This window comes from Pholcus phalangioides, unplaced genomic scaffold (assembly GCF_987345545.1).
Source record: "Pholcus phalangioides strain wild (caught in Gottingen) unplaced genomic scaffold, Ppha-v1.0 ptg000022l_1, whole genome shotgun sequence".
NCBI lineage: Eukaryota > Metazoa > Arthropoda > Arachnida > Araneae > Pholcidae > Pholcus > Pholcus phalangioides.
In genome coordinates this window covers 18,279,378-18,306,153 of record NW_028301615.1, presented here as the reverse complement: position 1 = coordinate 18,306,153, position 26,776 = coordinate 18,279,378, and the positions used below count along the sequence as shown (strand labels likewise).

The 26,776-nt window shown below is 34.0% G+C and overlaps 1 protein-coding gene across 1 annotated transcript in view; it reads right to left on the bottom strand.

Annotated features, from left to right (window-relative positions):
- Positions 1-4,724: 4,724 nt before the first annotated feature.
- Positions 4,725-26,776, bottom strand: part of wcd (U3 small nucleolar RNA-associated protein 18 homolog wicked) — a 30,581-nt gene continuing 8,529 nt past the window's right edge. Inside the window, exons 4-14 of the mRNA XM_089250206.1 lie at positions 23,564-23,653; positions 21,085-21,164; positions 18,975-19,096; positions 15,970-16,053; positions 14,057-14,231; positions 12,649-12,755; positions 12,309-12,399; positions 11,976-12,099; positions 9,237-9,411; positions 5,905-6,044; positions 4,725-4,841 (exon numbers count right to left, since the gene is read on the bottom strand). Coding sequence (XP_089106332.1) covers positions 4,817-4,841; positions 5,905-6,044; positions 9,237-9,411; positions 11,976-12,099; positions 12,309-12,399; positions 12,649-12,755; positions 14,057-14,231; positions 15,970-16,053; positions 18,975-19,096; positions 21,085-21,164; positions 23,564-23,653 — 1,213 coding nt within the window. The 3' untranslated portion in view covers positions 4,725-4,816. The remainder of the gene's footprint in view (positions 4,842-5,904; positions 6,045-9,236; positions 9,412-11,975; positions 12,100-12,308; positions 12,400-12,648; positions 12,756-14,056; positions 14,232-15,969; positions 16,054-18,974; positions 19,097-21,084; positions 21,165-23,563; positions 23,654-26,776) is intronic.

The following is a 26,776-nucleotide window of genomic DNA, read 5'->3' as shown; positions in this document are numbered from 1 at the left end:
CCAGAATATGACGCATGTCCCCCCCCCCCCCAGGGGCGGAATGTTTCTTGGATTACCTCTGAAATGTGAAACAAATGACTGATGTATATGGAATAGCATGGTTAGATTTACTGTACTATCAGTTTGGTCTCACTTCAAAAGAAATTTCTGGCTACAGAAGCGTATTCAAACATGCACTTGTTTCTGCATGTATACATATATTTTTTGCGAATTCGACTTACCTAATATTTTCACAGTTGGGGGCGGAATAGAAAAAAAAATTAATAAAAAGGGAAGAGTGAACAGAGATAAGTTTGAGAACCAACTGCTCAGAAAAGAGCGATTTACTTCCCCATTCAAATTTAAAAAAAAAAATGTCTTCAGCCAATTTTCAAACAATATTTTCTAAATCGTGCTTCAAACACTGTAAATAATCCAAAGCTTACATGCAGTTTCTCTTGTCATGCTTTTCATTCTGATGGACTAGCTATTGATATTGCAGCAAATCGTCATTTTCTGATCTGCAGTACCAGCATTTTAACTTCTCTCAAATTAGTACCACTGAGTTGTACCACACATTTGTACCATTGAGTTCTTCATAACCCAGGAACCACCATGGGTTCCCCTAAAAGGCAGAGATCTTTGTGTTCTGCACTTTTACTCCCTGCATTCACAAGAACAAAAATTTTCATAAATTCCCAAAAGAGGGGGAATTTAGTTTGACGCCTATGAACATACAGGGTGTCCTGTGAGTCCTAATGCAGCCTTTATCTCATCAACAGTTCGCAATAGAGGTATGGTTACCATGTGAAAAATACTCAAAATGTGCTCAAAAATCGCCCTGTACCAGGTTTGAGAGTGAAAATACAGTGCAAATCAAATAAAAAAGTCTCAATTCTTATATGTGGATAACCTGTCCTAAAAAAAGAACAATTAGAAAGTTGTTGCCCTGTCTCTTCTTGTTGAACAAAAAAAGTTCAGCGTTTCTGAGTGTAATATTTGGTGAGATATTTGAATTCAAAAATCTGAGAGAAAAGTTGGGGAAAAACAGCATTAACTAACAAACAGCACTTCTTTCCCTTATTCATGATGTTCTTTCCCAAATTTTCTGAGACTTTCGAATTCAAATATCTCAGCAAATATTGCACTTAGAAGTGTTGAACTTTTTTTCGTTGGCCTAAGAGACAAGGAAACAATTTTCTCTAATTGGGTTTTTTAAGACAGGGTGTCTGTCCATATAAAAATTAATACTGTTTTTATTTTGTGACACAATATATTTCCACTCCCAAAATTGTTACAAGGTGATTTCTGAACAAATTTTGGGCATTTTTTTAATACTGGAACCATACCTTGATGCCCAAAAGCAGAATATGCCGAAATCTGTGACATAAGTCGCAGAACAATCAGTGCTACTGCGGAACACAATCTCAGGAAGAATTTTAAGAAAATCACTTTTTTTCTTTCGCAAGGAAAACACTATAAATGAATTTTTACCCAAGAACATTTTCATTCAGCTGAGGGGCTGTTGCAGAACAATGCAAAACGTTCTGCTTTGGGACAAATGGTCAATGAGATAAAGGCTGCATAACGACTTTCAAGACACCCTGTACATCAGCAATGTGAGCTTTGACCTGAGTTAGGTCTGGCTATTCATGTACCGCCCCATTCAGTGCACAGGAGTTCTAAGCAGAGGGCCACCTTTGTAGACTAGTGGTGTAAAGAGCTCAACATCGGCAAGTGAGAAGACGTGGTTTTGATTTTCCACAGAAGCAGTTGAATTTTTCCCCCTTGGCTTTATCTTTGCATCAGTCAGTTGCCAAAATCTTTGTATTACCTTCACTAGTTTTTAGGGTAAAAACTACTAAAAATAAAACTAAATGCTAGTATGAGATAATTAACATTCATTAAAAATATAAATTTTAATTTTTCAGATATTTAGGATTAATTAAGATTACAATGAAAATAATTATCCAAGTTCACCGAAGATTTAAAAAAAAATTCATAAAACACAATTTGTTCTCCTTTTTTAAAATATTTTGAATCAATATCTACCTTTGCAAATGACAAAACATTATAGACTTTAGTCCTCCGACCACGAGATGAATTTTCGCTGCATCATGTCACGTCACGTTGGATGATTTTATTCAATTTTTTTTTTTTTTGGTAAAACGATTGCACATCAAGAAAAGTTCATCAATGACTGAGCTTTCACGATTGGCATGTAATTCTAGAATAAAATAGAATCGTTTGACGTGACATAACGTGCCGTAGCCAAATCTCATCTCGTGGTAGGAGGACTATACCAATCCAGGATAACGTTTAGTAGCATTTACGATGAAAGTGTAATGTAACAATATCATTTTCATGACTTTCACATGAATGCTCAACTTTCAATTCTTGAAATTAAAAAAAAATAAAATTTTTAAAACTGTAAAAAAACGCAAGAAGATTTAGAATAAAGTATACCTAAAATCTTATATATTTTGCCAAAAAATAATGCAAAAAAAGTAAACATTTATGCAGTGAGGACAAACTGATTCTATCTCATGAAAATGTAAAGTGCCCTCTCCTAGGGGCATCGACAACCTTTGTCAGAGGCCTCACGGTATGCTGGCAATTTTGATGTGTTCTTATTCTCTGTACTTTGAAGTGGTTCTTTTATAGATGCAGAATATCTACTGGACAATTCTAGGGAGCTGTAGATGAGCTATGACTGAGGCAAGGGAGCCCGTCTGTCACAAAAGTTTGAGAAGCACTGATGTAAGGGGTTGGAAACTAAAGTGGAACTTTGGTTAACACGCGGTTAGGTTCACGATAAAAAATTTTGATTCGATTAATGAGCGACGATTCACATTATGAGCAAAACTTTTGTGCTTTGTTTATTTATTGTCACGTTTTCATAACTGAGCTGATGGTTTTTTGCTTTTATCCATACATGCACTGTGAAAAATTGTGGGTGATATTTTCCCCTACAATCCCCAGTCAGTGTGCCTTACTCGAAAAATTAACACTTGTGTACGGGCTTGACGTAGCGCAAAAGGGCGGATTTAAAATTATGATGAAAATATGAAATGATTATAGAGCGGAAAGTTAAGGAATGAGAATTTAGAGAAAAATTAGGTCCAGAGTTTAGTGGGAGTCAAGCAAAGAAAGGCAGTATGAAGGAACAGGAGATGCTACTCTAGAATGGGGTAAGTCATACTAAACACTATTGGTGTGTATAACTAATGTAAATCCTTCATAATGCGTATCAACTTAAATGTGGCGCAAGTACTCATGCAACTGTAATTTTAATTGTGTTAACTATAAAAAAATAAATATTTGTTTGTTAATTTCTTGAAGAAAGTGTGTTATATTAATACTAGTTTGTCTCTTATTGTAAATGCTTAACAGCCTGGGTTATTAATATAATTTCTATGTTGTTGGGTTGCTCTTCAAACCAAAGGAGAGACCCTAACTCGTTAATTTGAATTCACAATGTAATGTTGAAATTATATCACAAGCAAGAAGTGCGATAAATTAAAACAATGTTGAGATAGGTATGAGTTTTCAATGTTTGACAAAGTAACCTACATTGGGGAGGGGGGGGGGGGGACAATATCGCTCATTATGGAAAAACTAGTCATCTATAAAGTTGTAGAGCGTTTATTATATGCTATGATATTCTTTGAATTAGTTTGCGAGAAATAAGGTGCTTTACACATCCTTTTACTGCACCCGATTTTTAGAATGAATTTATGAAAAGTACCTCAGATAACCCAAAAATCATTTAATTCTCTTGGATAATCAAGGTTCTGCTGTAATTTAGTAACAACCCTTGTTTCTGGAGGCAGAAGGCTGTCATTAGCATGAGTCCATTTTCTCCACAATGGTTTCCGAATGCTAGTAGTTGGCATCATCAGAAGGAGTATGAGATCATTTTTTTACAAAAATGATCTCATACTAAGTTGCATTGAATCAGAAGATTTGTTGCTAGCTAGAAGTCTACGAATTTTTGAAAGCTGACTGACTCGCATGATCATAGCATACATTTCTTTTTCAGCTTGCAAGATTCTGCCTCACTATTGCCTATTTCCTTTTCTGTCTGGTCTGACCTAATCTATAATTTTTTGTGAGTTATTTTATTCTGGTTCTGTACTATACGACGAGTATAGTATAGGTCACCCTTTTTCAATAATTTTCAGCAGAGAGGGGAGGAAAAATAAAACAGTGGATCCTGCTTATAATTGTTTTTTCAAAAACCAGTCAGGGGTCATTCAAGTATTACGTCAGTATCGAGAGGGGTTTCGGATTTGCTGACTTTTGATGACAAGGAGGGAGGGGGGGTTTGAAGGTTGCTTACATCATCAACCACCCTTTTTGAAGATATGAAATATTTTAAGCTGCTGACGAAATTTTCCTGAGACGGGGGGGGGGGGGAATCAAAAATGGCTAAAAATCTGCTTACATGCTTACATAATACTTGAATGGCCCCTCGTGAAAAAAATGTCAGCAGGAAAAAGCTTCAAAGGAAAACCTCAATTAGTATTTGTAAAAGTTTGGACTACAAAAATAAGTCCTACTAAGTGGGAAAGCATTATGAGCAAAATTTGCTGTACTTGCTTTTTACTCTGAATTTATAGAGTGACTAAGTACAGGACTCAATAAAGTGATAATGATTGTTCGTAAAATATGTATTGATTCCTAAAACACTGGCAGATATTATGTCATCATGTTGCAAAACAAATGAAAGAAAACAAACTAAGTCATATTTAATGAAAACTTTTATCACCTGATTAAGTATTTTTACAATGATGATAATGATAGTTTCCGTATCATAACACGATATAGACACAGTTCAGTAGTTCTCGTAATGTCTTAACCTGAAAAGAATGAAGGGAAATTTAATTTAAAATGAAAGGGAAAAAAATGAAACAAAGTACTTGAAAACAAAACAATTTTCAATTTTACAAAAATCAATAAAGATGGTCAAAATCACCAACAGACAGAATATTAGCTAATTCTTTCCTAATGGCATCAAATTATGTGACCTCCATACAGTCACAGTACACATACACTCCTGACTTACAAATGCTTGAAGTTACAAGCAAAAAAAGTTAGAATGGCCTCTGCAAATCTAACACTGGCTTTGGCAATTTATCCGGAAAACACTACAACTAGATAACTCAATGAAACTGAAGAATTTTAACTGACCACTGCAAAAATTAGAAATATGGGAATAATCAAAGCCGTGAGGAAAAGCAAACCTAATTCATATTATTCCACACTTTTAAAGGAAACAAGGTATGTTTACGCGATTTTGCTGAATGATCTTGCTGAAATATCATGGATAATAAAATTTTATTAAATATGTGTATTTAACTCCAAATTTATATAAAAATGAACTCCCTTACTCATTATAAGTGCATAAACCTTATATTGCTCAAGTACATTTTGACAAATAATAATAAAAATACAGGGAAAGCGATGCCAGCGCCACCAAGAAGAAAAAAGAAATTCAAATGATCGTGCTGGTGATTGGTCAGATGAAAGGGAAAATATTTTTCCTGGCATTTACCTCCTTGATATCATGTGATCTCAAACATAATTCTCAAAGATCAGTACAGGGTTCCCCTTTGAATCAAAACCAGTTGAATGATAATTGAGAACCGATACGTATCTCTCAGGTTATTCTTTATAAGCATTAGAAGATGGCAGCCCCGAGAATTCAAAGATGCCACCTCGAACCCTTAACCAACATCCAAATATGAATCATTAAATATATATATATGAGAGAGATTCTCTCTCTCTCTCTTTCATATAAACTCTACAATGACTTGATATTCAAATGAAATTTCATGAGAAAATAAAACAAGAATGTCATAAAAAGAACTTAATTGAATCTAAATAAATTAGCCACACTCAATATGAAAAAAAAAACCTTACCTGTATAACAATGCTTTACCAGCATTGTTGCCCATCAACATGTATCCGCTGTTTGGGGAAAAATCTAAGGAATTAACTACAAATAAACTTCTTTCTTCGACAGGAAAATTTGAAAAAACTGCCATGCTCGGAAAATGCACCTGCAATAGACTTGATGCTTTAAAAACATACATAAATCTGCCACAGTGGTTATATTGTATATGTTACAGTAAATGTGATAAATATAGTTATTATGCATAATAACCAACCAAAACAGCAGGTTATTATGCATAATAACAGATTTATCACATTTGCCATAGCGTATATGACATTTGTTCCAATCACATTAGTACAAAACTATAGTTGAACTCTACTACAGCTAACCCATCTGGTAACAAACAAAATTTTTGGTTCCACTCCATAGGACACTTCTCCTATCCTACTGTATTGAATATAACCAACCAAATTATCTGCCCTTGAACTTCATTATAACTGGGTTCAATTATATACAGGGTATCCTGTAAGTGCTATTGCGGTCTTTATCTCATTAACCGCCTGCTGTAAAGGCATTAAAAAATTGCTCTGTATCAGTTTTGAGAGTGAGAATACAGTGTGTAACAAACCAAAAAAATCTACATTTTTATACAGTCCTCTTGTCCTCTAACTTCCAATTAGAAAGTTGTTGCCCTATATCACCTGAGGAAAACAGAAAAAAAAAACCCCCATGCTTTTAACAACTGCAATATTCACTGAGATATTTTATTCAATTAATTAAGAAATAACAGCAAAAACTAATTGACATCGTTTCTTTCCGTCATTCACGCTGCCCTTTCCCAACTTTTTTCCAATTTTTTAATTAGAATATCTAAGCGAATATTGCAATTAAAAACATAGGATCTCTTCTGTTGGGTTCAGAAAAGACAGGATAACTTTCTAATTGGAAGTTAGAGTACAAGGGAAACTGTCCTCTAAAATGTCCTATAAAAATGGAAGAAAATTCCTATAGGAAAATGTCCTGCAGGAATGTCCTACGAACTATCCTATAAAAATTTAGATTTTTGTTTGTTGACACACTGTATTCTCATTCTCAAAACTGGTACAAGGTAATTTTTGAACACATTTTGAGCATCTTTTAAATTGAAACCACAGATGACAAATGGTTGATGAGATGAAGGCTGCATTAGCACTTACGAATATTTACCTGTACAAATATTTATAATAAAGTAAAAAATCCTAAACAGTGTTTTGGAAGACAAGTAAAAGTTTTATACAAATTTTGACAAGATAAACCAGTGATGCCATGCATTATGATACGAATAGATATGATACTTATACCAAAGCCTCTTGAAGATCAGTTTAACTAGTCTTAACCTAACTAGGACCCAATTTTTTTTGGGTCCTATAGTTTTAGTGATAAAAGCTCAAATTAAAAAAATAAAAAATTGTATGCAAATGGGTGCCAATAAAAATCTATAATAATTTGGTTGGGGGTGGGGGAGGGTTGTTTGACTCAATGTCTTATTCCCAGGCTCCACAGGCCCATTCCTTAAGATAGACTTCTACTACTTAATCACAAAAAATGTACCTCATATATACTTCTCTGTGGAATTTCTTACGAATCAGTGCATAATGGAATTTATGTTCTGAGTGAATGAGTGGCCCTTATCATATTTATGTTGTCAGAGTTGTGTTTATTTTGCATTCAGCTGATGTGGCCACCTGTCTTCCATATTTTGATTTGAAGACAGTAAATGCTTGAACCTACCATATGACAGCTGGAAGTGCCCTCCACAGTAAGCATTCCCCTGTGAAATTTTAAACGAAATTGGTGCATGCAGGAAAATGACAAGCCATGACTCTGTCTCTCTCTCTCTCTCTCTTATCGTGGGTTAATGCAAGCAAGAATTTCATGGTGAGGCCGCTGTAAGACAAATCAATCTGCACTCTATGTTTAAAAAAGAATTGTGGCTATCATGAGGGTTTCTAAAATTTTTATTAACTGCAGTGTATATAAAACAGTGCTACCTTGGTTTGGTTTGCAAGCATAATTTGTTACACAAACCATGCATGTGATTCAAACACCCCATACATCAAAGCAATCTTACCCATAGGAATTGATGGAATTCAAACAATTCATTTCACAACTTATACAAAAAAATCTAGCACATGCTTGAATTAACCATTACTCATCATTAGAGGCATACTCAGGCAGGGAGGGAAGCATGGCGGGCTTGTGCCCTGCCCCCCAAGCCAACAAAAAAGAAAACAAATTTCAAATATTTCCATAACCAAATTAAAATATTGAAGGAAAATACTTTTTATATGCCACTAACAAAATATTTATGTTTACCTTATCATGTGAAAAAATTTGAAAACCAATAAGTAACAAGGTGCTAAGAGATAGATACTCATATTAGGTATGACCTTGTATCATAGTATTGCATTTTGTCATTCATTTGATCATTTTTGTTGCACCACAGTCATTTTCTGCACACGAGGGCTAATCAGGCCACAGGACCTACAATTTATTGCCGATTCCGAATGGCAGGCTTGTTTTTTATACTCATCGAGAGGTTGGTGCGCTAACCCCTCGACTCCCTGCGGTAGCAATTTTTTGCTGCAGTTCAAGTTGCCATTTTTTGTTGTACCCCTGTGTCAGGAAAGTTTTCTGACAAGGATGAACCAGGTATCAAACTCGCTACACCTCTAAACTTTTGTCATTCATCACAGGTTAAAGGGTACATTGAATGTTGTGACTTAAAACATATATGCTCAACCCGTGGCCCTTGAAGTAATTTAATGTAGTCTGCAACCTCAAACCCAATTTTGTAAAAATGAACGAAGCGGCACATAAACAAGTGCAGTTCTACATCACGTAAGTAGCCTGCGGCACATTCCCAGATTATTTAAATGAATCGCTCATCAAAATTCCAGAGCAATTAAGTGGCCCGGGTAGTAAATTTTTAGAACACTTAAGTGACCCGTGACTTATTTATGAATGACTTTGAGTGACTCGCGGCTCTGATTCCAGACACTCAAATGGCCTACTGCACAGTTTCAGATTATTGAAGCCAGCTTGCAGCGCTTTTACAAATAATTCAAGTGACCTGTGACTCAGCTCTAGAGGCCCACAGCACATTTACAGATCAAATAAACAGCCCATGGCAGTTTCAGATCACTTATTCAAGTGGTTTGCAACAAGTTTTCAAATGAAAGATGTGACCCACACTCTCCCAAAGGTTGAGCACCCTTGCTCTAAAATTTGACTTCAGTAATTTATTTTTAAATAGTGTTAATACAAACTGATTGAACATCTTTCAAAAATAAAATTAACTGGGAAAAATATATCTCACCAATTTGACAGCTGTAGATTTGAATCTTGAAGCTATAGCTAAGACCTCTGATGACCTATTGTATTTCAAACTGCTTATTTCAGTTGTAAGGTTCATGACAGCTCTGAGAGGCTTTGGTTCACAAGAAGTCATCACTGAAGACTCATCATAAATGTTAACAACACCACAGTCTGACCTATAATGATCAACAAGTTCTTTTTTTTTTTTAATCGTCTTTATAATTTCCTTCGTGAAAGAGAAAAAATGCTTATTTGTAATAATATCAATACAAAAAAAATATGTACAATTAAAAAAAAAATGTGTATCCTAAACAAAAGAAACAATTAGGTATTGCACCTTTAAGTACAGTCAAAACTTGGTTGTAATGATGTCCTCACTATGACATCAATAATTGGCGGTCTGGGCTGATTTTCATAGAGAATAATGTTAATGAACCTTGCTTATAATGTCGATAAAAGCAACCACCTCAGATGTACCTCCCACAACAAATTTTTTGTTACTTATGTTTCTGTTTCAATGATGTTTTGATGTTTTCCCCAAGAAATTCCCAAGATTAGAGCTGATCACATTCAGGGAATGTTTGCCTGTTGTTCCATCTATACCTAATGTTGAAAAATATATATATTTATAGCGTGTTTTATGTTCCGAATTGCTCATTGGCATGTTTACTATACGAAACATTTTCATATTTTGTCATTCCTGACTATTTTATTTTATAAAAATATCCCTTTTTTCAATGAAGCTAGCTTCAAGTACCGATCTTCACAAGAACAAGGAATGAAAGTAATTTGCATAATTTATAAATTGTGTTATAGTGAATATTGTAACATTATTGTAACATACCCTGGGCCCCTGTGGAATATATAGGCCTGTCTTGCCTACATCTTATTTATTGTATGTTTATATAATTGAATTTGTATTTGTGTTGTATATGTTTATAGTAGAAATTGTAATGAAAAAAAATGTACATTTTATCTCATATGAGTGCACGATTGCCCGTGATTTTACTGTTACATCCTCCATAGTCTACAGAGGTATGTGATCCTGATCAAATCACCATTTCAATTATATAGCTGCCAGAATAATAAAATTTAAGTTTCAAATTTTTAGTTTTTGTGAATGATTATTTAAATCAGATTGCAATTCTTTTATTGGCTGTTGTTTAAATACTTTTTTGAGGGGGGTTGGCCCCAGGAGTTAGGCAGTGCCACAAGTGTTTTTTTATAGGTATAAATATATCCCGTCAGCAGTGGCTTCTCTGCTTGTAACAGCTGCTTCTGCTTTACCGCACACCAACTCTGGTCACATATTGCCATGCGCCAATTTCCAACCAGAGGAGTTGGGTGGGAAATGAAGGCTCCATCCATCGGTGGCTTGTAACAGCTAGTTCCTGTCATTCCAAATGATGTAGTTCACCAACTACTGAATGGGGGAGTTTCTCATTTGCTCAATCGGTGCAACTATTCATAATGTCATGGGTCTAATCCTTTTTGAATCTCACTTGTGCAGCAGCACAATACCTGTGGAATATTGTCTGGGCCGGATCTTCACCTTCATCACTGTCATCCGTCTCTGTTTGCTGTTCTTCATCCTGATTCTCTATTGATGCTGCAGGTGACTCCTCCATGATGATCTGACCACCTCTTAGTCACGCCACTGTTATGACCTCCACACTCAGAAGTCTATCCGTTCCACTGATGTCACTTGTGCATATGCATATTTTCCTCCAATCAGCACCTGTATTTATGTGACGTTCCGAGTATGCTGATGGTTCAACATCTAAACTAGATGTGGTATGACTGTTAAAATAAATTTTTTTTTTCTTTGATACTATTGTTAAAATTCTTGAAAAGCTAAACAACTTTGAACTTAAATTAATAATCCAATTGTTACTCATAGAAACTCTGTGTTTTGTCTCTCTCACTTCACATAACTGCACCAACTCTCCAGAAGGAATTTTCGGTTGCGTAACAGCAGATGTTACAATTTGACTCTCAATATTCATCTCACATATTTAAGTTTTTAATTCTCTTCCCCCCCCCCCCCGAAATATATCTTAGCAGACTTACTTGCTGTAGCATTTTTTTCTCGCCAAGAGTTATTTGTAAACATTATTTGGTAATTTTGTTGATATTTGGCAAGAACAGGCTATTGCTCATATTAATTATTAACTATCATCAATTTCCCGTATTTTTTTGATCAAATTGGGCACCCTAATCGTGAAGAAATAAAAACTTCCTAAAAAGTATTCAATTGCCTCTAATTTATATTTTTCACTGAAAAAGGTCTTATAAATGTCAACCTTGGTTATGATGACAAAATTTAGTGGAATCTTCAATGTTATTACAACCGAAAGATACCCAGGCCACATCGCCATATGGCAATGTCGGCTCATGTTATTACAACCGAGTTTGATTGCATTTTATGGATATTCATAGGTGAATTAAGATATTTATCTTTTCATAGCACCAATTTGAAATTCCTAAAATTTAAGACTATTTAATGAATGGTTCAATTGAAACTACAGTAAAACCCCTCTTAACAGACACCCCGCTTTCACTGCCAAATAATAATTTCCCTTTGCATAATAAAAATATGCATGTCAAACCCCTGATTGATGGTCACCCCTCTTTTACCGAAGAAATTTTTTATCCCATGTGTCTGCAAAAGAGAGGTTCTACTGTATCTATTGTTAGATACACTGGTTTTTGAATGATTATAAGAAAACTTGACTTTTACCCTGTAGCAAGGTATTGTCCATTGTATGAGAGAGCCAGGGCGGTACCGGAAAGGCAGCCTTCATCAACAAATTTCTGGATACATAGCCTGCTGTTCATATCCCATACATAAACCTGCCCATTGTCTGTAACGGAGAGGTTTAACATTATTAATAAGTGTTCCACAATAAGTATCTCATTATTTATCACTAACATCTAATACTACACAGACATTTCAACTCTCACTAGGTTTTCAATTGTAAAAAAAAAGAATGTATAAAATAAAATTAATGTATAATAATTCAATATTTTAAGAAATGAAGTTCAATAAGTGTGATTAATGAGCTTCTCTCACCACCATGTGTATACAACTTAGAGCCATCTGCATTAAATGTGGAGGCAATCACTTCACCATTCATTTTCAAGGTTTGAATCCATTCTTTACTCTGAAAATTCACATCAAAAACACAGATGAAAACAAAAGAACATCAATGTAATGGAAATCTTTTTAAATCTGAGAATTTTTTGATTTTCAAAAGCATTTAAAAAACTGATGATAAAAAACACTTGTTAACGAAGAAAAAAAAACAATTTTCAGTCTTTCATTATCAATAATCTCAAACTTTTGAGACTCTACTGCATCTAAAAATTTATACAAAAACTGAAAGTAAGAAGTTTTTTTTGGCTGAACTCACCCTTGCACTAACTAGATGAATTTTTCCATATCGTCCATGGATAACAATTAATTTCCCATCGGGTGACATGTAAAACTTTTTTAATCGTACTTTATTCTGCTCCATTCCTGAAAAGTAAATTGTGCGATCAACCTTTTGCTCAAATAACATAAATGAAAAAGGGGTGGTAATTTATTAAGTGCACTTGGGTTTGAATACTTTGCACTTGCTAAATGGAACTATAATTCGAATACTTTGAATATTCGAATACTTTAAAACAGATTGTTTGCACTCATATTCAAAGTATCTTTTTTACAGTTGATATCCAAAATAAAGTGTGGTTCATTCCATCCCTTTAAACTTCACATATTTTACCTATAACCTTACTAGTTATATTTATTTAATAATTATAATTTAATAATTAACTAATGAATTAATTGACCACTATAACTAGTTAATTTACACCTAACCATAAAAGACAGTTTATGAATCAATTAACCAACATGAGCTTATTAGTTCTTGACACATTAATTATTAATCATAATTCATTAATAACTAACTGATTATATGTTATCATGTTTTAATATCAATTCTTTTGTGTTGTTCCTTAAGATGTATGCTATTTTTATTGAACTACTAGTAGGAGGGGGTTTAGAGGGTCATCCCCCAACCACGAATGTGGCGAGAGGGAAGGACGGCCGCAATCGCAGGAGAGCAACCACAGCTCTCACTTTAGTGAAAATCTTTATACTGATTCACACAAGATCCTGCTGCCCTCGCATGACATGGTTAATTAATCATTAATTATTAATCCATGATTGGTTAATGATTTTGCTTTTTATAAGTCATATTAAGTAACGATTAGAAAAAAAGATACAATAACTCCATCGGATTTAGTATAATTATCATTAATTATTAATTAAATATTGTGCTTTTATTGAATTTCTAATTAACAATTAGTAAAAATGATAATTAATCATTAAAATATTCTGTTGGATTTAGTTTTATTGTTATTTAATTATTTTATGATCAATTAACAATTTTGCTTCTTGCAAAATCAATTAACAATTAATATTATATATATATTATATTAACAATATAATGAATCGTCACAAAAACCTGGACTCAGTATAATAAACTATCATTTAATTATGACATAAAAAAACAAATTCATCAATTATCACCAATTAATTATGTCTTATTTACTATTCCACTATAAAACAAATACTTAAGGAAAATATTTGTTTTATAGTGCAAACTAGCCATTTTATAGTGCAGATCATTCAAACTAAAGTGCAGTTAATTCCATACCAATTAAAAGTGTGATTCAAAAAGTGAGATGTGACCAAGAATCCTCATACACGAAGGTACCATGATAGATATGGAACTTTAATAAAGATGAAAGATAACTGATATATACATAACTTACCTAATTCCCATGGAACTTTACTTATTTTACCCTCAATCATATCATATAAAAAAAAATGTGAACATTCTTTTGAAGACACTAAGAGTTCACAACCATCTGTCGAAAAGTGAGCAGTGTGGATGGGAAACTTTTGGAAACTGACTGCCTGAATTTTTGGATTGTTTTTCCCATCAACCTGAGAAGTAGAGGAAAACAAAAATTTGTATGCTTTAATGATATTCTAGATGAACAAAGCTATAGTAAAAATTTTAATGCACTTAGTCATTTAAAAAATTACTTAAATTAAAGGATCAATGTACAAATCGATGAGGGCATGGTAGCCCAGGTCGATAAGATGATTGCCTAAAGTACCAAAGGATGTGAAGAGGTGTCATAAGTTTGATACCCAGTTTGCCCTTGTCGGAAACTTTCCTAATGCGGGGGTATAACAAAAATGTAGACATGATCGCAGAAAAAGATTGCTACCACAGGGAGTCCCATACTGAGGGGTACCAACCAACCAATTAAAAAAACAACATTGATAGGGAAGAACCAAACATGGTAACTAAAATTTTCATAGTAGGGTTAATTTATTGCCTGGTTAATTGAGGTTCTACTGTACCTTCCAGGAGCCATGAGATTTTAGTAATCAGTCACATACAGAATTAGCGAAAGTCTACTATATACAAACAAACTTCTCATAATTGACAGGTATAACAGATATGGTACGATTTGTCTCTAGCCATTTACAAAGGACTTGAAGATACTATGTTGAAGTGAATTTTGCAGCTTTCTCCTATGCCAAAGATGGTCGACACGACTGGTCATAATGTTTTTGCTCATAATTACATACAAATTGAATAAAAATATAATTAGAAATGTTTTTCCTCTACATAATTCTAAAAAAATCAGAAAATCTCTCCAGGTACTCACTGCATATGTAATATGTTGGGATTCTCTTAAGTTTTTGTTATTTTTGAGGTTGTGAGTAATATTGTATACTTTTAGACCCCAGGGACCTCCCAGATATTGAGAACCACCAAAGGCCTCACTAGCACTTCGTCACGAGCTAGTTTATTCATCAAGTAGTTGGTAGGTGGGGTTTCCAGCCATTAGACACGAATGAGACTGAAGGTGTCCTATCTGAATTCATTTCCAATGAAATTTCGATTTCACCCCCTCCCCAGATGAAATCTCATTTGAGATCTTGAGGTTTTATTTTTAATTGTTGAATTGTCATACATTTTTCAGATACATTGTAAGAATGTTGTGAATATATTGAAGCTGTATAAGTTCATTACCTTTTCTTTTCCTGTTGGATGGCCACTGACTTTCGCTGAGAGAGGGAACTTGGCTTTGTTCTTGGTTTTGATCATCTTGGGCATATTGGACAAAACCAGGCTAGTTTGTCTAGCATTGTTGTCATTTTCGAATTGTGAAAATTTGAATAGTTTTTTATGTTGTATTATTATGCAAATTTCTGTAAAATACTTGTTATGATGAAACAGTTTCTGTTGCGAGACGAAATGTTCTTGTGGCGAATTTGTGTCAAGATTACATGTTTCTTGTATAAATATTGATTTTGTTTGTAGTATAATTGCATTATTTTATCAATTTGATTGGCTTTTTGTTCAGTTTATTGATTTCGTTGTTATATTACAATAGAAAATTAATTGCTATAAATTGATACTCCTGTCTGTGATCAACAAATGTTTTATTGTGAAAAACCAATTTCAAGTGTTTTTCATTTTGTCTGCTGAACTTTCAGGGTCTCTGCTGCATCTACAGTGAATCAAATCCTTCCCATTAACCTTAAAAAATCTAAATGAAAATTTCCAATTGCTTACAGAGAAATATGATTCATATCTCTGTGAGAAAGTGTTCAAATAGTGTTGTGCTGAAGAGGTTATATAAATACCCAGGAGGAAGCTCACCTGAAACAAAGTTGCTATGCCACTAACACCACCTACAACAGCAACTTTTGATGACGGATGGAACTCCACACTAGTCACCATATCCTACAAAAAAAAAGCAAGTTATGATCTAATAAGCTGAGAATTTTCTACAGTTTGGTGTTACTGTATTCAAAATATTAATTGATAGCACAGAAAAATAATAAAATGTAACATACAAAGAAAATGAAAAACAGAAGTATAGAATTGAAACCAAGTAAAAGTCTGCTTGGAAAGAAAAGCGTGAATTTAACAAAAAATATTCTATCTAGCAAATATATTGATAAAATAAGTGACTTAAAGATTCACAGTATAATTTATTCTATCAATACTATGTTGGCCAGCAATGTAGTAAAAAAAAAAGGCACGGCAGACTAGCCAGCCAGGAAAACCTGTATTTTCTGGCAGACAGAGAAATAATGGTTATAAAATTCAAATATTTTTCTGTATTTCTAAACCTATTTACAGAGGCTTTCACATTTTTTAAAACATAATTTTGATGGTTGTAATGCTTAAAGTGATTGCCTACATTGATTTTTTCTTTAAAAAAAATGTTCAAGAAATTGACTTGTGTAATTCTCACTAATCAATAAATTGATTGTCTTCCAACTCCTCAGACCTGTTCCCAGCATTCAGCAAGCAATTCCTGACAAATACAGTGCACATCGCTCAATATGATCACAACAGAACTCCGGGTTTCTGCTAACAAAAACTGATTGATAACTAAACCCAAACAAAATCCAGAAGGAAATACTATATGTCTTGTTTGGTCAAATACAATAACCAACACTGCTACTACTTAACCATACACATGCACCTCGTACACATTTCTATGGAATTTATAACAAATTGGCACATGCCAGAATGTGTGTTCTAAGTGTATGTATGGCCCTAAGGTATTTATGTTGTCAAGTTACACTTGTTTTGTGTTTGTGCTGCCTTCTGCCTTCCATTTTCTGATGTAAAGATAACATACCTGAATTTCAATGTTACGTCAATATCATACAGTAGGTCTGCCTGCTCTCTTTCGAGAGACTTTTCAAATGGGAGGCTGGCTTGCATTCGCGTCTCGAAGCTGGAACACTGCAGAAAATCAACTTCAGTTAACCACCACTGTGATGGCAGAGTGGTGGTCGGCTGAAGTTCATTTTCTGCGGTTTGTATAGGATAAACAAATATTCTGCAGATAACCTGGTTGCTTTTCTTTTCCCACACAACTGGTTACAAAATATGTTCAATTCTGCCCTTTTTTTTCCATGTCTTTCTAAACCAGGATATTTTTTATTTAAGCTAAAATACTATATTTATTATTATTCAGCTCTTATGTATAGGATGTAACCCTTAGAATGTAACTTTGTCTCCCCAGGGGTCTGTCCAGACTTATTTTTAAAGAGCCCTGTTTTTGTGAAAATTTCCCTTATTTTTGCAAAAGGATCATTAATTTTGTGAAAAATAAGCAATTTTGTAGGAAGCAAAATAATCTAGTTTATTTCTATTGTGAGAAAAAATGAAATGCCAAATTTATGGTTTTATTCACTTGTATTTTGTGAAGAATCTGTTTTCAGATCCAGAATTATTTTGTGAAGAATGTGTTTTTCAGATCCAGAATTTTGTGATGAGTCTGAAAAATGGACCTAAAATTTAGCCTGACAGACCCCTGCTTCCTTAGCTTTCTTGCCCTAGTGGACATGTAGTTTCCACCCATATGTGGGTTCCCACAATAGTTTAACAAAGAACCACTTCATGGTATCTAATAGACACACATTAATAAGGACAGCTCACTGCAGCACCCCCAGATAATGGTTGGAGGCAGTGGCATCGAAGCCAAGGGTGCTCAAGCACCCACAGTATTCCGTATCACCAGTCTCAGCACCCTTGAATTCATTCAGAAATCAAAATCTGCCATATAAAGCTCAAACTGGGCACCCACAGGTGAACAACACTTCCAGCGTCCCAAGGAGCTGCAGCACACACTTTTAGTACCACTGGTCTAATGTGCTTGCTTTAAGAATTACTGTACTATTTTACATGTAATGTATGTTCTATAGATATCCCTGAGAAAGTATTTCCACCAAGTGATATTTTTTTACCTAATGCCTTTACCATAGGAAAGTCATTGCAAAAGCAGCATTACATGTACACAACACATAGTGGCCCTAGTCAATAAGGAAGCCTTCCCACCTCCTACATAGTCTTGTAGGTTGATAACGATAACTTAGGGGGAAGAAAATGAGTCTGGCTCAACCTTATCTTCAAAATATGCAAAGAGAAAAAAAATTTTGAACGGGAAAAAAACTGATAACAAACCGAAGTCTTGCTAACTATAAACAATTTTTTTTCCTATGTTATGACATTGATCCATTAAGTACTTTGCTACATTAATAATAAACTACATTGAGAGACTGCATTAATAATAAACAGTATTAACAGACAAATTTGGAACAAAAAGCATTTGTAACAAATTCGGAAAAAAATTATCAGACCTTAGAATGAATAAACATCTCAAGAAAGAAACTTTCACATTCTCAAACTCTAACAAATTTTGAAAGGTTTATTGAAAATATAAATAGGTAACCAAGGAAAAATTTGAAATATCTATAATAATAAAAAAAATAATAGTAAATGAATAAAATGAAATAAATATAAATCGAGCGTGCCGTTTATTATATATAATTTATTAAGCTCTAGGACGGACCAAATGGGTCCCTAAGAGCTGCATAGTGTATGTTTTGTCTTTTAATCTGTTGTCTTTATTTTATTTTGTATATTTGTATTTTGTATTCATGTGTGCTGTTTTGAATTGAATAATAATTAAAAAAAAATTTGGTTCCGTTCCATTATTCAGAGGCTCCACTTATGATTGACACGTGATACCCATATATTTTTTTAATGAGTTTAAAACCTATTTTATATAACAACACAGGATTCATATCATTTTAATTATTTCTAAAGGGGGGAAATCTATCGATAATGGAAATGACACTCACACTGTTGGGATTATTTTCCATCAAATTCTGGCATCTCCTTACATCAATTTTACCTTTCGGTAACGACTTGCTTTTCATAAAGAATTTGCCAGTTTTTCGCATCAAATCATCATCATCACTTTCTAAAAACACATTATAAATGAATCTAAAATTATGATGCATCTCGAAAAGAAGAAAAATTCCAATTAAAAAATATAACATACATATACATTTCTCAAAATTTTATTGTTAAAAAATATCCTCAATGTAAGACAAAAAAAAATTTGTTATTTACACTGGGAGGCAAGATATCTCATCAATGTTGCTTGAAGGGTTAAATTAAAAAACCAATAATAAAATTAAAACTTAGCTTTAAAACAAATTTATCCTCTTATTCACTATTCTTTTAATGCAGCAAATCATACTTTTAAACTGTCCCCACAACACCCTGGTCTGTTATCATTGAAAACATTTACCACAATTTCAGTTCAAAAATGTCATGTTGTGTTCGGTATACCTATAGAGTCACGTACATTATGTGTTTAGTAGATGGTGTAATCAATTTTGCACTTTGACATGATATGTATATGAATGCATATTTGTGTAATGAAACTTGCTTGCTTGTGTGGCAAGTGGAAGTCGACTTCCACCTGTGACTTGGTAATGGAAACTGCAGAATAGTTGACTATAACGGGAGTGACTCAAGTTAAAAATCAAGTTTTACTTCCAAACTATGCGGCCAAAGTAACCACTCAAGATCACATGTTTTTATAATACTGTGTTCATATCTCAGATGCAGGAAAAGTTCAAGTAAATAAAGCAGAACTCATACATCAAAAGCCAAGAAGTTTTCGTCCTATCATTTAATGATAAATAAACACTTGACTGTTTTGGAAAGTGAAACGTATTTTGACAAGCAAAAAAAATTTTTAGTTGCTATGTGCGTACTCGAATTGTTGGGCTTTTGCCTATAAGAAACCAACAAATGATGATGATGTGCCTGCTTGATGAGTTCTCGGCCCTTCACTTGCAAGAAAACAGCCGGTATCTGACCGTTTTGTTATTCTCTATCCAAGTTGTAAAAAAAACTATATTGGTCCAAGTTCCAGCATGAACTACTGATAAGCACCACACTTCATTTTAATACACACATTAGTGTTTTTACATGACATATTCATTTCATTTTCATCATAATTACAAATTCTTACACTTAAAGACTTATACAAAATGAAGGAAATCATATTTCATTACACAACAAACATTATGTATACAGTCGAACCTCTTTCATTCAGCCTACTGAGATTGATGTTAAGCCAAGGTATACAAAATCCACATAAATGAGAGCGATCAAAACCATGCTAAATTAGTTTATTATCTATTGCGATTTGAATATGTTAGATGCTTCATTGAAAAATATTGCATTACATGAATGCTATTCAAAAATTAGACATAAATTACAATCAAAAATAAGATTTTGTTTTATGGAGTTAAAAAAGACTGGAATACTACAAATCATGGGTACACAAACATGAAATGAACATAATATGATAGCTCATAAAATTGAGTAAAAAACTTGATTTCTTTAGGCCAGTTTAAGGAAAGATTTGATTCAAGAAGGGTAGGAAAAGAGGTTCCACTGAACTTTCAAAACTATTTCTAGTGTTAGCAACAATCGCACATTGTACAAGGAGCTCCACGCACAATGTCGGCAAGTTACTATTCACTTTTCGCAATTGAACGAACATTTGAAAAATGTTTCTTTCAAATTTACCTGTTCAACTGCAAGCAAAATGATTGAATCACAATTCACTCCTATATTATTCATCACGAAAATATATTTTTAAAAAATGCTTGTTATAAGCCCACTTCCCAATCAACAATGTTAGCCAATATTTATTGATCAAGTCCATCAAGGACTAGTGACCCCATTCAGTATTAGTAAACAGAGATGAAAATTCTGAAATATTCTGTTGTCCCTAGACTTCAACTTGGTGATTAGAATATTTGACCAATTTTTTATTTGTCATAGCAACCTGGCAATTGGGATTTGCATTGAGCCCTATCATACACCTTATGTATTTCCAATAAATGTTTTTGAAATAAATGCTTTGAGGAAATATTCACTGATTACCATCAGATTCATCCGCAGTATTTTTCTTCTTCTTTTTCTTCAATTCAGCCCATGAAGGTTCACCAGTTATTTTTAAAAAGCTGCAATATACATAAAATCAATCCACATATTGCTCACTACTCGTTTTCTCGCAATTTACATACTTTAAACATCACACCTATTAGAATATAAATCAAATGGGCAAAAGAAAACATAAAATGATTCAGCCAACTAGGAAATTTTCACAAGAGAGAATTCTCATAGAAAGCCTTTACAAATTTCATGGGATTTGAAATCGGGAGATTCACCAGATTGATTAACCACTTCATAAAAAATTTTTTTTATTAATTCCGTTATAACTATACCTTAATGCTTTTTTCTGTCTTGGCAAATTTTCTTCGAATTTATGCCTCCTGTTAAATATTTTCCTTAGTGTAATGTCCATAAATTTGTCCTTTCTTTTAAACAAGTCGTGTGGAAAGAAACAAGCCAAAATGTACCAATTTGGTGTTGAATATGTGTGGTGTGGTTATAACGGAAAAATACCAATAATTCATATACAAGGAGCATAGTAATGCAATAACGAGTATAGTTTTGCTTTATGAATCATGAACAAACTGCACATTTTGGCTATGACAGAATAGCATGTCATGGTGATTTTTGGCATAATTTAGAAAACTAATTATCAATTACTTCAATTATTAAATTTGTTTCTGTTGATGATTTCGAAAAACAACAAAGAATATGATGTGCGTATGTGTGTGTGAACTCAGTTTTAATGTATTCTTAAAAAGAATTTTAATCAAAAAATATATTTTATTACCTTTAAACTTCCAAAAAAACCGAAAAGGAGAAATTAATTGGCCAGATGACTTGATAAGGTGGGGGGGGGGGGGGACCCTGAAGCATACACCTGCTAACAATGACTGAAAATCCAGGCAACACAAATCATACTAGCCTGTAATTAATGTCAAATCTTGATAACTCGAATGTGCAGCAGGTGACGAAAAACTTGGAATTATGGTTAGTTTGACTTATCAAAAATTCAGATCTTGGAAAATTTAAAAAAGTATTTTTAAACAGTGATATTTATGAATATTGTATTCGTAAAAAATGCCAAACTACTGGAAGTGAAGAAATTGTTCAAAAAAAAATTAACTGACACCTAAATTAATTGGCACCTAATTATGAATGAGAATATTGAGAAGAAGAAAAAAACTATTTAAACATGGACATACATATTATGACTACAGGCCTATACACAAAAATTGTGTATACGCCTATAAACGCCTATAAAGACAAAGCAAGATTGCTTTTTATAAAAAGAAACAATGCAATGATTTTTTTATTTCCTTTCATTTCATTCACGTCTAAAGAGAGTCTTTCATGAATAATGTCCTTGTTAAAGTGTTGATACATTATTCGCAGTGATGCTTTACTTTTTCAAGTAACTTTTCTTGAGGTCTGAATTTCTCCAAATTTCATTGATCATTTTGTTCTCGTGCTAGAAGCACGAGTGTGCAAATTTTCACTTTTTTTTTTTAATCAGCTGGTTGGATACCTTATTTTTCTCTCTAAGTTTTGCCTTCACATGAATGTGTATCCCTATCGAAACACGTGTTACAAAACATTTTAGGAAAATAACTTCTATAGAGCAACATGGATAAACATTCAAACGCCATTCCCACACTCTTTTTTTCCCCCCAAGAACATTGCACAGTTGTGCTTCTATCATGAGGAAATAATCTGATCTTTTTGTTTGAAATCTGAAAGTTATAATTTTTTTTTGACATTTTCTAAAAAAAGTCAACACACAAAAAAAAGTTTTTTCTAAAAAAGTTAACGCACAATCAAAATTTATTCTAATGTTTGAACACTACTGGAAGACGATACTGGCATGACCAGACGTGCAACAAAAGATTTGCTTGCACAGGTGACCAAGTCAATTGGCCATCGGTCGGTTTACCTACAAAACTGGGAAGGGGAAAAAATTACTTGAACTATGTAAGATAAAGATACACCTTTAATTTCTCACTGGGAGGCTAAGTGCAATTTTTAAAAAAATCATATCACATTCAAAAACTTCAACTTAAAGGAAGAAAACTTCCAAGTTAAGAAAAAATTTCAACACTGTAACAATACTGAAGGTCCTGGAGAAGAGAAAACTGTTGACTTAAGAAGATATTTGAGTTATCAGAGTTTAATTTATCATGAATCGACTGTACATGCTGTGTGTATTTAGATATCGGGCAGGGAGAGAAAAATTCTGCACCTTACGACCGTAAGTGAGACAGCACGATAGATTTCAATATTTTATAATATTTCACTGTAACTATAGAATATTTCAGCAATTCACTTTGAAAGGATCCCTACTGCTAATGTGAAACTATATAAATTAATTCTAACAATTAAAAAAATGTGGGGGGGAGGGAAAAACTGTAACCACGATCATAAAATCTAAAAAAAAAATTAAACTAAAATGAAAAATATATATTCATACTTTTCCCTTGCTATCGTCTCATATTTCTGATCTGTTCTTTTTAACAAACTATTATGGCATTTCTTCATCGATTTAATCCTATGATCAACTCTGAAACACAGAAGGAATATAAAAAAATTATTCCACGACCTCTACATTAACTAGACAACTAAAAATTAACTGAAACTACAAAAATAAAACTGAATTAACCAAGCTTGTGTGAATGATCCTACTAATGCAAAGATAACTTAATATCAAGAAAATTAAAACAAATTACCAGCAGTAGAATACAGTGACTACTACTACTATTAAACCAGACATGCACCTCATCCATATTCTTCTGCGGAACCTCTAACGAATTGGTTAATTCATCTTGCATTTCTAAAGTCACTGAGGAATGCAAGAAAATAAGATATTTTTCCCACTGAAAATACATGAGAGATTATACAGCACAGTTTTGCCTTCACGAAAAATTGCCTTGGCAGTAGAACACATAGGAATGCCTTGCTAGTGATACAAGTACAGGGTAGTTATAAATAAACTGATGCTACTCAGATGTATGTAGCACCCATTCTGATAGAGGTATTTTGGCAAAACTTTGTATATATATGGACCATGAGGGAAGAGAAAGATTCAACAAAAAAAAGTAGTTAAATTTTTGACCACCAGCTGAAAAAGTGCCGCTTTTTTATCACAGTTACCTTATTCCCATAGTTGAAATAACATATATACCAAGAGTTTCGATGAAATACCTTTAGCACAACAGCCACTACATAAGTCGGAGTAGTGTCTGTTTATTTATAACCACCCCGTACAATAGTACCTCGACCTACAGATGTCTCGATTCACAAGCATATGTAGTGCTCCATCTTATGAGCAAATGTTTGACTGATGAGCATGAAACATACAAGCCTTAGCCCCCCCCCCCCCAAAAGATTCTATCTCTCCAACTAAATATATATATATATATATATATATATAGAGGCATTTATTATATTCCATGCACAGATTGTCCCCAAGGCTACATCGTCAAACCAAATGCTCTCTGAAATGTAGATTATCCCTTAACACACTAAGCGGGGTCTTCGAAGGACCCCAGAGTGACATTTCTAGCGATCCTGCTTTAACTATAAGAACAATTGTTTTCTTAATTTTTGTATGTGTCCCGCACCACCTTATGATAAAAAATATTTATTAGATTTATAGAATATTCTACAAAAAAAAAAATTAAAAATTAAAAATGCGCTTGGGGTCCCTGGAAGACCCCGCTTAGTATTCTACGTTACAAATGTGAAAAGATTTAATTATTGTTAAAATCATAGAAAATGAACATTTTAGCAACCCTTTCATCTATTTATAATAATAATAATTATTATTGTATTTGGTTTGAGTGGCAACGTGTTTGTTTTCTAAAGTCAAAGCCGACCAGGATGGTTATTTTGTGTACTGTTACCCTACACGCCGACTGAACGTAAACAAGCTGATTGGAAATTTTGAAAAATGTCTCGCCGACAACTTTCCGATGATGATATTGTTCACTTGCTAGAAGAGTGTGACCTCAGTGGCCCGGAAGACATTTTGAGCGACTCTGATGAAGAATTCATTCCACAAGAAGATGAGTCAGAATCTGAAGACAACGTTGAAGTGAATTCTGAAGAAAGTGACATTGCTAGCGACAATTCGGATACTGATTCTAATGGAGATGAACTAGTTGCAAAATCAGAAAGAAAGTGGACACGTTCAGTCCCTCCCGTGACTCGTCGTCGCAAACATAACATTGTCAGAAGGTGTCCTGGTCCAACGAGAGCAACTAATTTTGCAACTAACATGTCCGAAGTGTTCAACATGTTCCTTGATGACCAAATTGTAGATACTATATGCACCTTCACTAATGCTGAAGCGTCACGTGTTGTTCATAACTTCAACGTGAATGCTTCTCTGAACAGAATTAGAGTTTGGTTAGATGTAGATCCTGTGGAAATAAGAGCGTTTTTTGGTGTGTTACTGATTGCTGGTGCTCTTCGGTGCCGAAAAGAAAGCATTTCTGAAATGTGGACAACAGATGAAAAAATTCGTCGTGCAGTTTTTACTGCTGCTATGCCACGGGACAGATTTGTGCACATCCTTCAGTTTATCAGGTTTGACGATAAATCGACACGTGACCAACGAAAGGCAAATGATAAACTTGCAGCTATTCGTGATGTTTGGGATTCATTTGTAGAAAACTGCAAGAAGCTTTTCGAACCATTTGAAGATATTACAATAGATGAACAACTAGTTGCATTTCGTGGCAGATGTCCAATTAGGCAGTACATGAAATCTAAACCAGCAAAATATGGGATCAAAGTCTGGGCAGCTGCGGACGTGAAGACGTCATATTTATACAATATGCAAGTCTACACTGGAAAGCTTCCAGGAAACCTGCCAGAAAAAAACTTAGCACACCGCGTAGTACGTGACTTGACGAAACCATTCTTTGGATCTGGAAGAGGTGTGACTACTGACAATTTTTTCACGTCTGTGCAAACTGCAGAATTTTTGCTGCAGAAAAACGTTACTATGACAGGAACACTGAGAGTAAAAAAGCCAGATATTCCTGTAATGATGGAAACTGCAAAATATAGAGACCTTCTTTCATCAATATTTATCTTCTCAGAAGGAGTAGCAGTGGTCAGCTACGTCCCCAAGAAAAATAAAACAGTTCGCGTCCTTTCCACTCAATTTATTGATGATTCAGTATCCAATGAAAGTCATAAGAAGCCCAACATGATACTTGAATATAACCGTACCAAAGGCGGGGTAGACAATGCAGACAAGTTGATAAGAGAATATACGTGTGCCAGACGTACCTCAAGATGGCCTCTGAGACTTTTCATGAACATTCTTGATATTGGGGCCCTAAATGCTTTCATCATTTGGATGTCGAAAAACATAGACTGGAACAGAGGCTTGAAAAATCGCAGATATCGATTTCTATTGGAAATTGGTGAGGAACTTACACTGCCAAACATTCATCGGAGAGCAAACAATCCAAATGGTCTCCATCTTCCTGTTGTCAGAGCCATTGAAGCTGTGGGAGTAAATGTTACGGGCAACGCCACAGCTAAATGCGCATCATCAACATCACAGCAGCATCAGATCCGGAAGAGAGGAAGATGTGCTTATTGCCCCAGAAACATAGACAGGAAAGTAAATATTGTCTGCAGTAAATGCAAGTGTTTCGTATGCGAAACT